The 16,651-nt window shown below is 34.7% G+C and overlaps 2 protein-coding genes across 17 annotated transcripts in view; one reads left to right on the top strand and one right to left on the bottom strand.

The window, feature by feature from the left end:
• The window catches only part of METTL21A (methyltransferase 21A, HSPA lysine), a 54,150-nt gene that overhangs the window by 14,711 nt on the left and 22,788 nt on the right, over positions 1–16,651 (top strand). The gene's annotated exons all lie outside the window — the stretch shown is intronic.
• The window catches only part of CREB1 (cAMP responsive element binding protein 1), a 57,193-nt gene continuing 41,952 nt past the window's right edge, over positions 1,411–16,651 (bottom strand). For 9 of the 14 annotated variants that reach the window (XM_086343414.1, XM_086343354.1, XM_086343348.1 and 6 more), the window contains 2 exons: positions 15,300–15,450; positions 1,522–7,592 (listed from right to left, as the gene is read on the bottom strand). In XM_086343414.1, the coding sequence (XP_086199540.1) occupies positions 7,448–7,592; positions 15,300–15,450 (296 nt within the window). In that variant the 3' untranslated portion in view covers positions 1,522–7,447. Of the gene's footprint in view, positions 7,593–12,173; positions 12,340–15,299; positions 15,451–16,651 lie in introns of all 14 variants that reach the window. The other 5 variants (XR_015143127.1, XR_015143138.1, XR_015143137.1 and 2 more) reach the window with 2 other exon arrangements.

Genomic DNA, 16,651 nt, shown 5'->3' on the forward strand with positions numbered 1-16,651 from the left:
AAATGTCACATATTGTATGATAATGTGAAATATCCAGAACAGGTAAATCTACAGAGATTGGTGGTTGTCAAGGGCTGAAGGGAGGGGAAAACTGAATGATTCTTATTTGAGTACAGCATTTCTTTGGAGTGATAAAAGTTTTGGAACTAGATATAGGTGGTGGTAATACATTATGAATGCACACTTCAAAATGATGTTTTATGAATTTGCACCTCAAGAACAACAGTCACATTCAAACTCAGATTACCTTCTCTCTTGTTAGGCCCTCACTAGCATTTTAAGCCCTAGTATGGTCAATGTGCTTAAGTTGTGGAGAAATTAAAATGAAGAGGGAAGGACAACCCTGATTCAAGGCAGCTTAGTGGATAATGGTGTCACCTTCAAGATGGAGAAGAACCAGCTTAAGGGACAATAGATTTAGAGGAGAAATTGAAAGTTCAGTTTGGACCTCTATTTTGCAGTCGGAGTACAGATGACAAATATGAGTCTCGAGTTCAGGACTCAAATTGTATTAATGTGTTAGAATTGTTTCCTTGGCTGTGTGTCTTAGTTTCTTGAAGACAGGAACTTTTCAGTGCCCTGAACTGTGTTCTCAACAAGTACGTGTTTGTGAAATAAGCAAGTGACAGCAAGTTGTGGATGGAGAGGATAGGCACTCTTCGTTTTTACTGGAGATCCAAGCACCTAAGCTCAGCTGACAAGGAAGGTCACCATAAATCCCAGTTTGCTCATCACAGTCCTGGCTTACACCTCACCCTTTCCCTTGCAAAAATGTCTGTCTGTACATTATGTGGTCACTCTGTAGAAGAAGAAAGGAATAAAACTCATGTATTTCTTTCAATACAATGGCAGATATAACAGGCTTAAACAACATGGCAATTTTTAAAGGCCCTTTAGACTGCAACTGCTAATTTTCAGAAATTGAATGAATAGTACAGGAGAGAATCTTTTATTCTTGAGCTTTAAGTAAAGAGCAGATTAACCACATCTCCTCCCCTTTCCTTCCATTTTATGCAATCACAGAACTTTAGAATTACAAGGAGACCCAATAGATCCATCTGTTCTTATCCTTCCAATGCAAACATGCATTTTGAGACATTAAACACAGCTGGCCATATGTCTCCCATCGGTTGTCTCAACAGGGCAGTAACATCTCTAAATCCTCAAAAAGGCACTGTCCATTAATCTTGCTGAAAAAAGAAATATTGTGCTAAAAACCAGGAATACAGTAAAATTAAGTAAAGATATGTTGTTTGAGTTAGTTTTCTGCTGCTGTGCAACATAAGCTTGTGATATATTCTAGCATAACTTTTGCCATTTAACAAAATAAACCAAGTCCACAAAATATTGCTTAACACACCTAGAAAAACCACAATGTAGATGATCCCATCCCAAAAAGAGAGACTTAAAGAGTTTTTAAAAGCATGTTTATGTGACAGCACATAAATGTTTGTGTAAAAAGGGCATTATGACAGTTGATACCACAAAGATTACAGTAAGAAAAAGCACTTTATGACAATATTTCACAAATTCACAAGGATTACTTTAATATACAAAGCAATTGCTACCATTCTGAACACAAAGCAGCTAATATGTACATAGTGTTAATAAAATGCATTATAACTCAGTACATTTTTTCTTTTTACACAAAGCACAAAAAGATTTAGGTAAAAAAAAAAAAATTAAAACAGGGATGCTTCTAGAATGTAGGGAATTTTATTAGAAATGTATTTTCCTCACTATAGTTACTTATTTAGTATTCAACTCCAATAGCAACATCAGAGTTAAAAGTCAATACCCTGTTTTGTGCTGACAGTTTTGGGGGGAGGTATTCTTGACCCCAATCCTCAAGGAAAAACAAAACAACAAAACCAAAAACCTGACACCTTTCTCTCTAGAAACTTCCCTGATTACTTTGTTTCTAAAGTTTCAAGTGATACAGCTAGGTTAGAAATAATTCCTTTTTTGGGTGGGGATGACAACTGACATGACAAACTAGTCAGGGACTTTACATGGAAAACTGCGAACGAGCACTCTTCTCTGCCATCCTCATCTATACTCACGGATTATTTCCCAATTTTAATATAAATAATTTTATTACATACACAGATTGGAGTGGCACCTGGATAAAAATACAATGTCTATAAAGCATATACCAATTCAATTTTAAAAACGTAAGAAAATAAAACCTCCCAAACACAATGACAGATCGTTTCACTTGGCCAGCTGACTAAGGTCATCATCTGCAGGGATTTTCTTCCTCCCTTACCAATTTTTGAACTATGTTAGATTTACTCTCACATCTGAGATGCTCCTCAGACACCAGCTTAGAAATGCCATACTTCTATAGGCAAGTATTAAATAATGCCTGTATAAAGCAGGTAAAATTTGCATTTCCTATAGTTTGACCCTTTCAAAAGACACTTACTGAAGAATATTCACTTTACTTTTACTTGCTGGTGAGAATAACTCAAAATGTATCGTGTTTTACCCAACTAGGACCTGTATGTACAGTACCAGAATGCAGACAGGTCAATATTTTCTCTCTGTGCTAAACAACTCAGCCTGTTTATAGTATCAAATTGCTTCACAGGCTTTGTTCTTTTTTTTTTTTTTTCTATTTTTATTTTTTTAAAAAATAAATTTCAAGCTAAAACACCTGAAATATAATTCCTCCATTCAAACGTTATCTGGTCCCTCTTAAAGTTTGTCTGCCCCCTGAGGACACATACAAAGGCTTAAGCTACATTCACTCATCAATAAGAACTTATCATCAGCAGATGAGACAGATGGAACTGCAGCACCCTGTTTGATTGATTTGAAATTCTTCCATACTGACTCAGCTCCATGATATGTTCAACCCCTCAGGGATTAGTGCCTCTCTCAGCCGTTGATTCTAGACAGTCAAGGAAACCAGTTCCTAGTACAAACAGTGACTGTGCAGTCAACTTAAAAAAAGTCAACACATCAACATTAAAAGTATTCAAGATGTATGTAAGCCATCCAACAAAAAGTTCTAGTTGTGCTTTGTACAACTGAGTGAACAAATTTATCCCACAATTCTTCACCTATAGGCTTACTATAAGCACACCTCACTTTTCCTCTCATCTGAAACCAGTCAAATTTAGACAGTTATTTTTTATGTTAACAAAGACAATTTAAAGTGAAAAAGTTAATCAAATTATTACGTGTTCTCCATGACAACAATAATTAATTACCTTGAAGTCTTTCACTGTTCTGCACAAATTCAAGGATATCTTAGGATCCTATAGATAGTATTGTTGGGGTGAGGACAGAATCTCATTTAAAATTGGAAATAAGTATTTATTCACTTGAGTTGTATTTCCTACTATCTTTATTCATGATGAAAGAGAATTAGATAGGGTTTGAACCCATTTTTAAATTAATTGAGCTAGTCTAATTTCCTTATTTTCCTCTTTTTACAGCTATTTATAAGGTTAGCATTTAGGTGTTAAATAAAATATTTTAATCAATGAAAAGCTTCCATAAAAAAGACACATGATTTGAAGAGAGGAGAAAGACATAAAAAGTCAGATGACAATTGATGAGGGAATTTCTCAAGTTTGCTAATACCCCAAACAGGGTCGTTTTAAAAGTGCAAGTTACACCAAACATTTACAAAGAATATAATGTAAATATAATCCAAATAAATATACAACTTTTGTATTAAGTCAATGGGAAACAATATACCCACAGTTTTCAGGGTTACAAAGGCAACAAATAGAGCCTCTTGAAAAAAATGAAATGGTGTGTAACAAGTGTCTTTGGAACCTACTTTAATTCAAAATTTTAACTTTAAGATGTCAGCCTTATTTAATCCTGAAAAATGAAGCAGCCAACCTTCTGATCTTCAAAATAAAGAGGCCAATTTATGCTGACAGCTGACTAAAGCTGATCACAGAATTAAAAATATTAGAAATGAAAATAAGAAATCTAGATTGAAGTCACTTAAAGTAAGTAAAAGCATCCTGGTTTAAACAAACTTGTATCTTCCTAATAAGCCTTTGTATGATTCCACATGTCACCCTAAATGGTCAAAAGGATCAGGGATTAGGCCTGAGAGACAGAGATAAACCTCAGCCAGATGACTTCTGATCGGACAGCCTGCCTGACTGGTATTGTGCTTTCAGATACTAGCACTGCTGCTGACTTACCATCTAAGTGTATTTTCTGACAAAAATCCCTGCTCAAATGAAAACACCAAAAATTTTCCCCCAGGATGATTTTTGAAAAAATCAGTGGTACCTTTTAGAAGCTATCTTCAAAATGTTCTCACCACTGTTATAGCTGCCAGAGACAAAGCATAAAAACCAAATACTTTTGGGGGTGGTGGTGGTTGTGGTGGTGGTTCAAGTGACTAGTAACATGTTTAAAAGTATCAAGTCAAATAAAATTAACAATTAAAAAAAAAAGGAAATTAGCAGATAAAAAAATCCATCATGAGTGCTGGAGTAATGCAGTCCAAGAAACTACCAAAAGGGATGCAATAGATCACGCAAAAATGTAAAATTTCATCTGACCTCAATATACTATAATACTTAGCATTCCTGACTTAAGAGCTCTCAGAGCCTCAGATATATACTGTATGTATATATATATGTACACATGTATTATACAAATGCCATCCCCCCAAGAATATCTAAATGAATAGAGCACCTATGACAATATTATGGTTGCCAATATGGTACTTGAGTTTGAAAAAGAATGAACTTAAAAATTACACCTGGTATCAATTCTGTTTAATAATGTGAACACATTGGATCTAGCCCTTTCTAAACCACTTTTCAGTTAAACACTATCAAAGCCTAAAAACTCATAAGAGCAATATATCAAAAATAAACCCCTCCCACTTCATTTTTATTAGAATTAATCTGTCCTATAGATAAAAGTGCCACATGGCCCTATATTTGCAAAGTGAGCAATACCAAACTTGCTATTTTCTAGGCAAATCAGTAGCATATGTACAGATTCCTATGATGACAGTTTTATTCCCTTTTGGCCAATATGAAGACAAAAAACATTTATAATGTGGCCACATATATTCTTGGCTGTAAGATTTTTAAAAATTATGTTGTTAACAAAGATTCTCAAAGTTGCATGCTTAAAAACAAACACATTTTTCCCAATTCTCTTAAAAAAAAAAAAGTCTTCACAAAAGATGCTTAATTTCTATCTGTATAAACGAAAATCTTCAAGTCTCTCCAAGGTCTAAACAGATTTAGCAACAGAATATACTTCTTACCTCACCATTAACTGACTTCAAACCAGAGCAGTCATCCTCAAAGTAACTTATAAATCCAACCAGCTAATATGGATGTGATTGCCTTGATTTATCAGGGACTAAGAGACCACCAACTTGCTAATTAAACAGCCTTGATTTCTGAAAACATTTAATTTGCTAAATATTAAGCAATTTTCATTTCTAAAGCTTATGACTTTTAAAATGTTCAGTTTTGACATTCTGACTCATTTAAAAATTCTGGTTTGCAAACAGATTTGTGATTTTGCTTGGTTTCTATCAAACCAGTTTTGGAAAATGGTATATCTATGCTGGCATACAAATAATTTTTATGCTACAACTTTCACCGTTAGCTCAGCAGGATAAACAACAAAATTTACAGTCGTTTGAAAGCCTTCTTGAGAATCTGGTGAACTGTCCAAAGATAAGACTACATCACTCAATTCTTAGAATGATGCTGGCTTCATAAACTCTGTTCATCCTTAAAAAAAGACAACGGTTTGTTACAAACAAAAAATAATACCATTTACAAATATTAATTAAAAGTCTTACTTTTCAAAATGGACTCAATAATTAACACCCACATCTGCATATTTTGTTAACACATTAACAAACTTAAAAACAACCCATGACATAACTAAATATAAAACATTAAATCCTAGACTCTTAAAAAAAAGAACACCTTTTCACATGAGAAATTATAATTTAACATTATGTCAATTTCAAATTTTTCAGATCTATCTCAGTCTTATTTTTTTAAAGGGTAACTTTTAAATTTATCAACTTAGTGAATAAAATGAGTATTAGTAATTAAAAGTCATATTGGAAACAATGTGTGATACATACAGACGGTTCTAGTCAGGTAAAACAGGTAGCTCCTTCACAGAATAACAAAGGATATACAGCATACTGGAAAGCTAAGCATCCCTATCCCTTTTGGAAGAAAACAACAAAAAAAGGTCTTGCAAGAATGACAATTCAAATATTGTGGTACAGCAGTCGCTCAAATAAGTCTGAAGAAAATATTTTCCTTGTGTATATCTAATACTGTACTTTTAAACTATATCCTTATAACTTTTTTCATTAAAAAATTCACTAAACTGTTAAAGTATGTTAATATGGAAACAATTTAAAATCAGCATTTTTCTACAACACATAACATTTTATAAACAAATATATCACTTTGCTTCAACATCTTGAAGGCTTTCCTGTTGGTGGTATAAGTGCAAAGAGGAGCAGTTTAATTAGAAAAACCTTTTAAAGTAAATGTGTGACAATATAAATATTTTTGAAGGTGATGACAAAAACATTTATTTAAAAACCTTGTTATATAACTCAAGGAACTGGTTTACTAATGAGCATCTTTGTACTAAAAATTTAGTACTAAACTAAATGAAGCTTTGTAATTTTACTTACTTTGATTTAATTTAAAATCAAATACCATGCTTTTTCATTCAGTTGGTTACTTCTTTTAATGTATTCAAAAATGTTGAACACATACAGAACTGAATTAAGAAGCAACAACTGCCCTATTGAAGAGCTATAGTTAATACAGAATATTTTTAAGAACCAAGGACAAGTGTTCAGTATTGAAGAGAATATACATAGAAAGCACTCTGAATTCATTCTTAATTTCTTCAACACCATCCTAAAATTCTTTTCTCACAGGGTATGTCTCTTCAACGATTTTACATAATTCACAATGGAAATGTGAAAACATGTCAATTTGGCAATCAACACTTCTTCATTGCACCTTACTTACTTTAAGCATGCGGCCCAAACATTACGTCAACTCAAGGAGCTGGGGTAATTCTGTCCCTAAGGCAATCAAGGAGCTCAGCACAAACCTTGACATCATTTAAAAAAAGATTTTCTTTTCCTCATTTCCCCCATCAATTTACAAGTAAACAAATTATTACTTCTTGAAGAGGGCAGGGGATACAAAGCAGAAGTCTCTTCATGATTCCTGGTGCTGAAAATTTCTTGAGGGGAGAAGTGGAGGCAGGTGTTGGAGCATTCACAGTTTAATGCAAAAGCACAAATGAATGAAATTCTGTAGTTGCTTTCAGGCAGTTTTGCGCATAGAAAAAAAGAAATGTTTAGAAAATAAAATGTTTATTTTGTCTTTCTGGTTGTGGCCAAGCCAGTCCTTTTCCCACCATCATAGGTGAAAATTGAAATCCCAAATTAATCTGATTTGTGGCAGTAAAGGTCCTTAAGTGCTTTTAGCTCCTCAATCAGTGTCTTGTTTTGATTTTCAAGCACTGCCACTCTGTTTTCTAGACATTTCACATATTCTTTCTTCTTTCTACGACACTCTCGTGCTGCTTCCCTATAAGCAAAAGACAGGAAAGATTAGGCAACATTTCTGCAGCCTTTATTTTGGGTTAGATAGAATACATTAAAAAAAGAGATCTGGCTCAAAGCAACAAACATTTTAATATATTATAGATTAGGCATTTGAAAAAATAAAGAGAATGACTTGGAAATTGCCTAATGTAAAATTTTCAACATACCATAGAAAACTGATTAAAAAAAAAACTGTTCTGAAGCACCAATTTTAATTGATGGGGCAGAAGGGTAGCAAGCATTCTCACATGAAAATAAAAATTACTATATTTTGGAATAGAATACAAAAATTCAAATGAGCTTTAAATAAAAAATTTAAAGAACTCTTTAGCTTAGAGAGTGCCTCTTAAAGTGTCTCAAAAATTTCTATCTGAGTACTTTTAAGAAAAGAAGAGAATGAAAAGATTCTCCCAATGGACTGAATGGGCAAAAGGGCAGATACACAAAACAATGAAGCAAAAAAAAAAAAACAAAAAACAATGAAGCAAGCCAGACACCCCAGAAACAAGCCTATACAAATATGGTCAATTACATTTTGACAGAAGTACAAGGGCAATTCCACAAAGAAAGAATAATCTTTTTTACCAAATGGTGCTAGAATAAACAGTTGATACAGAAAGATAAACCTGAACACACTTCACACCTTACAAAAATTAATTCAAAAGGGATCAAAGACCTAAATATAAAATATAGTTATAACACTTGATACAGAGCACTTGGAACTTTCACACATTGCTGGTAGAAAGGCAAATGGTATAGCCACTCTGAAGAACAGTTTGGCAGTTTCTTATTAAATATATACCTATCATTGCATCCATCCAGGCCACTCCTAGATATTTACTCAAGTGAACTGAAAGTTCATACAAAAACCTGTATCTAACTGTTCATTGTAACTTTATTCATAATACTTCAAAACTAGAAATGAAGATAAACTTTAAGGTGAATGGATAAACCACATCCATAGAATACCAGGGATAAAACCAACTACCTGACTCATACACCACTAACAATGAATCCTGAATGCATTGTGCTAAGTGAGAGAAGTCATATCCAAAAGGTTACAGTTATAGGAGATTCTGGAAAAGACAGAAGAAGATGGAAAACAGTTCAGTGGTTTCTAGGAGCTGAGGAAAGGGGTAGAGGCCAACCACCAAGAATCATCACTGGGAATGCTTTTTAGAATGGTATAAATGCACTGTACGGCACTGTGGTGGGAGATATGTCTGTCAGACGCCAGAGAACCACGCAGCACAAAGAGTAAAGTAATGACAACTTAAAAACAGAGAACAAGATATCAGGTAATCCCAGAACTGAATGAACACGTTGACAAATCTAACTTTACTGTAAATGTATGCCATAAATTCACCGAGGGCGTCCCAGGTGGCTCAGGGGTAACGAGCCTGTGAAGCAGAGATACAAGTTTGATCCCTGCGTCGGGAAGATTCCCTGGAAGAGGAAATGACAACCTGCTCCAGTATTCTTGCCTGGGAAATTCCATGGACAGAGGATCCTGGCAGGCTACAGTCCATGGGGTCACAGAGTTGGACAGAATTTAGCAATTAAACCACCACCACCACCCACCTCACTGAAAGGAGTAGGGAAAAAAGAAGCACAGCTAAGTAAGTCTGAAAACAGTGCCTTTACTAGTACTTTAAGGTTATAAGCGAAAAAAAAAAAAAAAAAAAAAGAACTGTACATAAATGTTGTATTGTAAATTTGTTTCTCACAGGGGTATAAGTTAGCAATTATAAAACTATTTTATATGATACTAGTGTTTAATAAATACATAAATAAACCATCTTTATTGGGAAGCCAAGTTTCTCTCAGAGAACGAAGTTACAAATAAGCAAAGGGGGAAGGTAAGGCTAAAATAAACCCTGTGGTTAGAGATTAGTCAGTGGGGTTAGTAAAACATACTTACAGTAATTACTACAGTATATAGTAATACACAGAACTATAGATGTGTGTATACATGAGCTAGTGTATATACACACGCACATATGTATTTCCTAGCTCTGTCCTTTAAGAGGGCCTGTGAAACCGCAGTAGCAAAGAGCACTTTGAAAAATTTATAAAAAGAGAAAAATAACTGTAATGGGGGGCAGTTGGACAGCACTTTAACCAACTGGTCAAAGTAAACCATTTTCCAATGAAAGAAACTAGGGCTCACTGAAGAAATGGCTGATTTCAAAGCTAAGGCAGAGAAAACCGTAAGATGAGAAGTTGAACCTGGATAATGTAGTGTCAGAAAATAAAGATGAGCTTCAAGAAAATTAAGATGCCATCTAAAGGACACAGGAACCAACTTACAAGAACTCCTAATGGCCAAAGCTGGAATAATCTTAACAATATCATAATTAAGTAATATTGAATTACAGCCCAAAGAATAAGGTAAATATCTATAAATTCATACTGATATAAAAAATACACGGGGAAGGGAAAGATTTTCCTTAAAGAATTCCAGTTAATAATTGCAGAAGGGATGGGGAAACAAAATTCTCATTATAATATCATAGTAATAATCAGGAAAGATCTTCCTGTGAATACTAAAATTAGTGGGGAATACCTGAAAAAGAAATAAGATATTTGCATAGTCTCCAAGTATCTTTGTGAAATTACACCAATTACTGTGTTAGTTTTCACCTATAACCACAAATTCTTTGATACTCTCTGTTCCAGGAGGTGGTATTTAATAATCCTCCATTTCAGTGTGGGCTGAATGTAGTAACTTGCTTGTAGGGAAGAGGGTGTAAAAAGAGAAAAATAAATGTAGTGGAGCAGTTGGAGAGCACTTTAACCAAGTGATCAAAGTGAACATTGTCAGGAATGAATCATGCTAGTATGTGCTTCCTGATAAGTGACAAGAAGGGGCAGATTACACCTCTGTGGGATTCTTCCCCCAAATTCATTACCTTTATCTAATCATAAGAAAACAGCACACAGGTCCAAAGTGAGGGATATTCTGAAAGAAAGTTTATTACTCTTCAAAAGAAAACAACTGTCACAGACTGGAGGAGATGAGGAGCCACAATGAATAAATGCAATGTAGTAACCCGGATTGGATTTTGGTAGAGAAAAGTGGAATAACTGAGGAAATTCAAATAAAATGGATAGTTCAGTTAATGGTATTATACCATGATAAAAAAGAAAGAAAGTGAAGTCGCTCAGTCGTGTCCGACTCTTTGCGACCCCACGGACTGTACCCTACCAGGTTCCTCTGTCCATGGGATTTTCCAGGCAAGAACACTGGAGTGGGTTGCCATTTCCTTCTCTAGGAGATCTTCCCGACCCAAGGACTGAATCCTGGTCTCCCGCATTGTAGGCAGACACTTTACAGTCTTAGCCACCAGGGAAGTCCAAAAATACTATGTTAATTACTATCCACAGTATATGACAGAATGTTAATTTCTTTAGTTTTAAGAAACACAGACTGGTTATATAATATGCTAAAATTGTAAGAAAGTTGAGAAGGTTGATAAGAGTATCTAGAACTCTGTACTAAAATGCTTTTAACTGTTCCCATAAGCTAAAATTTTTCCAAAATAAAAAATTAAAAACTATACTAAAAGTATGTTATTTATCATTGCACATATATACTAGGGGAAAAAAATTATACTCCAGAATGTTAACATTTTGGGTGGTACATTAGTGGTGAGTATATATTTTAGGTTATGTTTCCTAATATGCTTATAATGAGTATGTTTATCTTCTGTAATAAAAATAAACAAAAATGGGATTATAATATATATATTGTAACCTGCTCTTTTCCACTATGAGCATCTTCCCATCTCAATAAAAACAAACCTTCATTATTAATGGTTGGTTTTATATAGTTGAATGAAAAAGTGAAAGTTGCTCAGTCGTGTCAGACTCTTTGCAACCCCATGGTCTACAGCCTGCCAGGCTCCTCTGTCCATGGAATATTCCAGGCAAGAATACTAGAATGAGTAGCTGTTCCCTTCTCCAGGGGATCTTCCAAACCCAGGGACTGAACCCAGGACTTCTGCATTGAGGATGGATTCTTTACGGTCTGAGCCATAAAGAATTTTCCCAGGGGAAAGCCCTAGGAAAGCCCAAGAATACTGGAGTGGGTAGTCTATCCCTTCTCCAAGGGATTTTCCTGACCCAGAAATCGAACCAGGGCCTCCTGCTTTGCAGGCAGTTCTTTACCAGCTGAGCAACCTGGGAAGCTGAATGGATGTACCTTCACTGACATAGCATACACTTTACTTGCTTTGAATTTTTTATTTTTTTAAACCCTATTTCTAATTCATTGTCTTTAAATCTACCTATTACATACCCTTATTAGTCTCCTGATTTTATATGTTAAAAGGTTTCTAGTTTGTTTGCTTTGCTATTTTATCTTTTCCTTGGCTAATCATAGGTGTTGTCGTACCTACTTAACCTTTTCCTTTATGACGTCTACTTTTATGAAAACTGTTATATTCTTCCTGCATTCTAAAATTACAAGACAGGGGTTGCATTGCTTCCATAATTTTTTACTCCTCCCTCCCTGTGGGAAGAGTATACATCCCCATTTCACTGACGTTGGGCTTGTCCTCACCTGTGCTTTCGCCAGTGGTACTCGAGTGGACGTGATGTTCATCACAATCAAGCAGATGCTTCAAAAAGCATTGCCCCTTTCCCTTTGCTACAAGGACAGGCCTCAAAGAGATGCTCCTCCTTTGGCTGGGAGCACGTGGAGGAGAGCCATAGCATATGACTTGCAGCTGCCAAAATGTAAGTAAGTGAGGAAGAGATTTTTGTTTCTAAGACACTGATTTTTTGTTACTGTAGCAACACAATTAATGTAACCATTTATACTTTTAGAACATTTACCGCTTCATTTCTGAGTATATGGCAATTTGAATGTTACAGAATTTGAAGAATCACAACTTTTCCTTATCCAAGTTTAGAGGACAGCCTTTGTGTGGGGTACATAAGGGGTATCTATCCTAGTGAGTATGTTCAGAAGACTGATTCTCTAACTTTTCCACCTAAGTAACCATAATACCAGAGAAAACTAAGGATGGGGGCACAATCCAAAGCCAACTACCTTTGGTATGAATTTAGTTTTACCTTTAGTTTCGAATCTTTAGTTTTACCTTTAAAATGTTTGTTTCTGCCAAATTTTTGAGCAAAATAAATATTCAAGGGAAGCTCCCATGTTTGCTTCGTGGCCCTACATACCTCCAGCACACTGCCACCATGTGTTCCAGTTTGCGCGGCAGAGCAGGCGATGACAATTGCATGCTCACACGAGAGGTAGCATGTGCACATGCTCTGGTGTCAGATCCAGGCTCATATCCCAGTTCTACCCATTTCTTAAAAGGTGTGACCTCTGCCAAAATATTTACTTGCTTACTGTAAAGTGGAGATAAGCTTCTTTCTTACTGTGGGCAGAACTAATGAAATATATAAAGAAACAAAGTACTGTGTCTAATATATACTGGTACCTAAATAAGTGATATCTCAAGGGAAAGGTCAAAACCAGTATATAATTAAGTTGTATCAACATAAAGGTGGTGCCTGAAATACAGGTAGGCATGAAAGTTTCAAGGGAAAACTTGAAAAGTAGGCAGAAAACCAGGTGAATAAGCCAAAGAAGAGCTTAGAGAAACGAGCAGTTAGAAGTGTCAAATACTCCCATAAAGGTAAAATGAAATGAGAACAGAATACTAGATGTGCCAAATTGGAGGGTATCTGTATGTTTTTGCAGACACAGGAGTGGTATGGTGGGCTCAGAAGGCAAATTCTAGTGAATGAAAGTTGAAAAAGTAGAAGCAGCAGGAATCTGGGAATAACGGGAAAAGGGAGCTATAGCAGTCAATGGGAAGTTTCCTTACAGTGAAATTAAATCCAAGCCAAAGTATTTTATTAAAGAGTTCACAGTAAGTTAGGTAGCTTCCCTGAATATCTCAGGCAAGCAGAGGTTGTTAGGAGCTGTAGCTCTGTGTGCCCTGTCCCCAACCTGGAGGTGTGTGTGTTTGTGGGTGGGTGGGTGTGTGTGTGGGAAATCATGAATCAAATGAATAGAGAAAAAGGAAAATTTGGTATGCCAGTCAAATTAATTTGCTTTTATAAATGGGCAGCTCTCTCTCTGTACACCAGAGTAGACAAGAAGCTATAGTGCTGCCTGCTCAGCTTGTGCTTAAGTGTTTCTGTTCTACAGAGCCAGACTACATAGACATAATCTGAAGTCTTTCTGATGTTTTCACAATCAAGAGATTTATTTTTTACCTGACTGCTGTGTCTGTTGAGAAATGGTTTCTTCAGTAAATATTGTTATCTTACATTTTTTAGCCTAGCCTTTACTTGAGACTTCTAATCAGACTTGCTTCTAATTTTAAAAAGGGTTAAAACATTTCCTTACAAACATTTAAAACTGAAAAAGTTTAAACGGAGTTTATATTTTTAAATACATTTAAATATGAACACAGCTTTTATGTTTCTGCTTATTATTCTAACTTAAATACTTACAGAAAATCACAGATTGATAGAGCACAAATAAGTTACTCAGCTTGTTTCCAACTCTTTTCCTAATAACCTGGAAAAAAACTGCCATTTCTCATAGTCTAGATCTAATTTACTAACATTCTGTAATAGCTAGGAATATTTTAGGAATCAAAGAGGCTGATCTGAGCTGAAAAATGAAATTGCAGAAAAACAAATGTTTCAATAGAGCACTGCAGTTACAAAGTGCTTTCAAAGGAATTATCTTATTTGACCCACAGAACCACCCTCTGGGTGGGTAGTGGGATTCTATTTTTACAACAGATTCTTTGTAAAAATGCCAGAAAACTGAGGTTTAGGAGGTTATGTTCTGAAGTCACAGCAAAAGGGGTAGACCCAGGATTTGAATCTAGATCCTCTAAATTCAACTTTCATGTTTCCTTCACTTCATCACAGCATGTGAAGAATTTTGGGGTGAAAGGCAGAGGAATATTTTCAATGTTTCAAGCTTTTAATATCTTTATTTTCCTTTTCTTTGGTTTGTCTTAGATAACTTCCATATCTTAAGGTAAATATTTAAATCCTAAGCTAAATACATACAAATACCAAGGTAAATACAAGTAAATAACATTTTTTATTCTGCTTTTGTTTTTTAATAACAAAGCTATTTACAACTATGAATTTACTTTATGGAAATAACTTTCCCATGTTTAAGAAATTTTTGACATCTAGCATATTCATTGTTGAAGACTAGCTCTATTTTAAAATTTTTGTCAATAATAAGATATTCTCAGAATTACTCTATTTTTTGAAAATCTTTATTTAGGTGTTTAATATGCATTAAAACTTGGACTGGCCATCATACATTTATCTTATTACAAATACATTTAATGTAAATAAAACTTACCATTTATATACACACACAACTCCTAATTTTCTTAATGATACTACTTGTGACAAAAAACAATTTTTAAATAACTGAGTCAGCTGGCTGAAGCAATAGTTAAAATACAGCAAAGTTGTGCATTATCTCTCTCATGGAGAAACTGCGTGAAAGAGAACTACTACTCATCAAAGACTGACCATCAGCCATCATTAAGTGCAGCTTATTAAATAAAGAAGTTTTAGCAGGATCCATCAATTTTACTAGAAAAAAAATCCCAATGCAAAGATGCTACTGACATAATCTGAAGTTATACTTGACCTACAACAATCGAAGGAAATGCAATGTATGTACCTGTTCTTCATGAGGCGAACCTCTCTCTTTCGCGCCGCTTCTTCAGCAGGCTGTGTAGGAAGTGCTGGGGAAGACGCCATAACAACTCCAGGGGCAATGGTGCTAGTGGGCGCTGTGCGAATCTGGTATGTCTGTACATCTCCAGAGGCAGCTGAAAAGAGAAACAGTGAGCATGGTGTGAGACACTGAAGCACTGTGACTTGGTAAAACTACGGGTCAATCATCAATCTGAACATACATGTTGAATTAAAAGGAAAAAAAGCAACAGATGATTCTGACTAAAATATTGAGATCAGCAGCACTCTTTGGCTCATTCATTACTCAGAAATAATTCCCAATTTAGTGTATTTATTAGTATAGGCACTTGGATGAAAAAGGATCTTCATGACTTATATCTGCTGGATCTTACATTTATCTTTCATTGGAACATAGTTCTGTTCTGTTGTTAACATGTTTACCAGCCTTAAACCTAAAAGGTAAGTAGGGCACAGCTTGGATGATCTTCCTAGACAAAGTACAGTCCTCAATGTCTTCCTTTGATACTGGTAAATTCACATTAAAAAATTTCAAGTAAACTCTTGCCACGACATAAAAACGACCATGACTTTTCAAAAAATAGCAAAATCGAAGAGAAAATAAAGCATTATGGTCAACTATTATAAATTCCTGATTGTAACAAAACTGAAAGGACGAAAAAATGTATCACTTGATCAATTATATCACCTGTAAGCACTGCTTTAATGTAAATGATAATGGCTAAATAAATTGAAGTTTTATTTTTATAATTAAATGATCTATCATTTGTGAAATAAAAAAGTCTCTTTCTAAAAACAGCTTAATAATAAATATGCCCTCCTAGGAATAAGAAACCTAACATTATCTGAGAGAATTTGAAACTCTTTAAAAATCATCCATATTTGTTATTAATATCAATTAAAATGTGTAGTTTGAGTCAAAAAGATGTATATACTAAATGTGTTACCATCTTCAAACTGACGTTCAGAATTCAAATTCACTGACATCCTGCTTTACAATTTTTGAGTACCTGCGTGTAAAGTGAAAAGGTGTTTTACTCCCATTAATAAGCAAAATATTATCTTCTTCAAATATTATTTGTTTAGTAACAAAATATCCTGTAAGTACATTAGGGCCCTTTAAATATATTATGATTCTTTAGCTGGTTTTAGAATTATTGAAAATTAATCATCCATGGTGAAGGGGCATATCTGTCATTACCTAATAGAGACAAAACATACTATTAATGAAAATATCTTTAGAAACAGATGTACTATCTCCTTAATATGCAAATTTTAAATCTGGCATAAATCTTTCTTAAAATATGCAATGAATTC

The sequence above is a fragment of the Bos grunniens genome, chromosome 2 (genome assembly GCF_055505025.1).
Source record: "Bos grunniens cultivar Pamir isolate PY7600 chromosome 2, Bosgru_T2T1.0, whole genome shotgun sequence".
NCBI classification, from domain to species: Eukaryota; Metazoa; Chordata; class Mammalia; order Artiodactyla; family Bovidae; genus Bos; species Bos grunniens.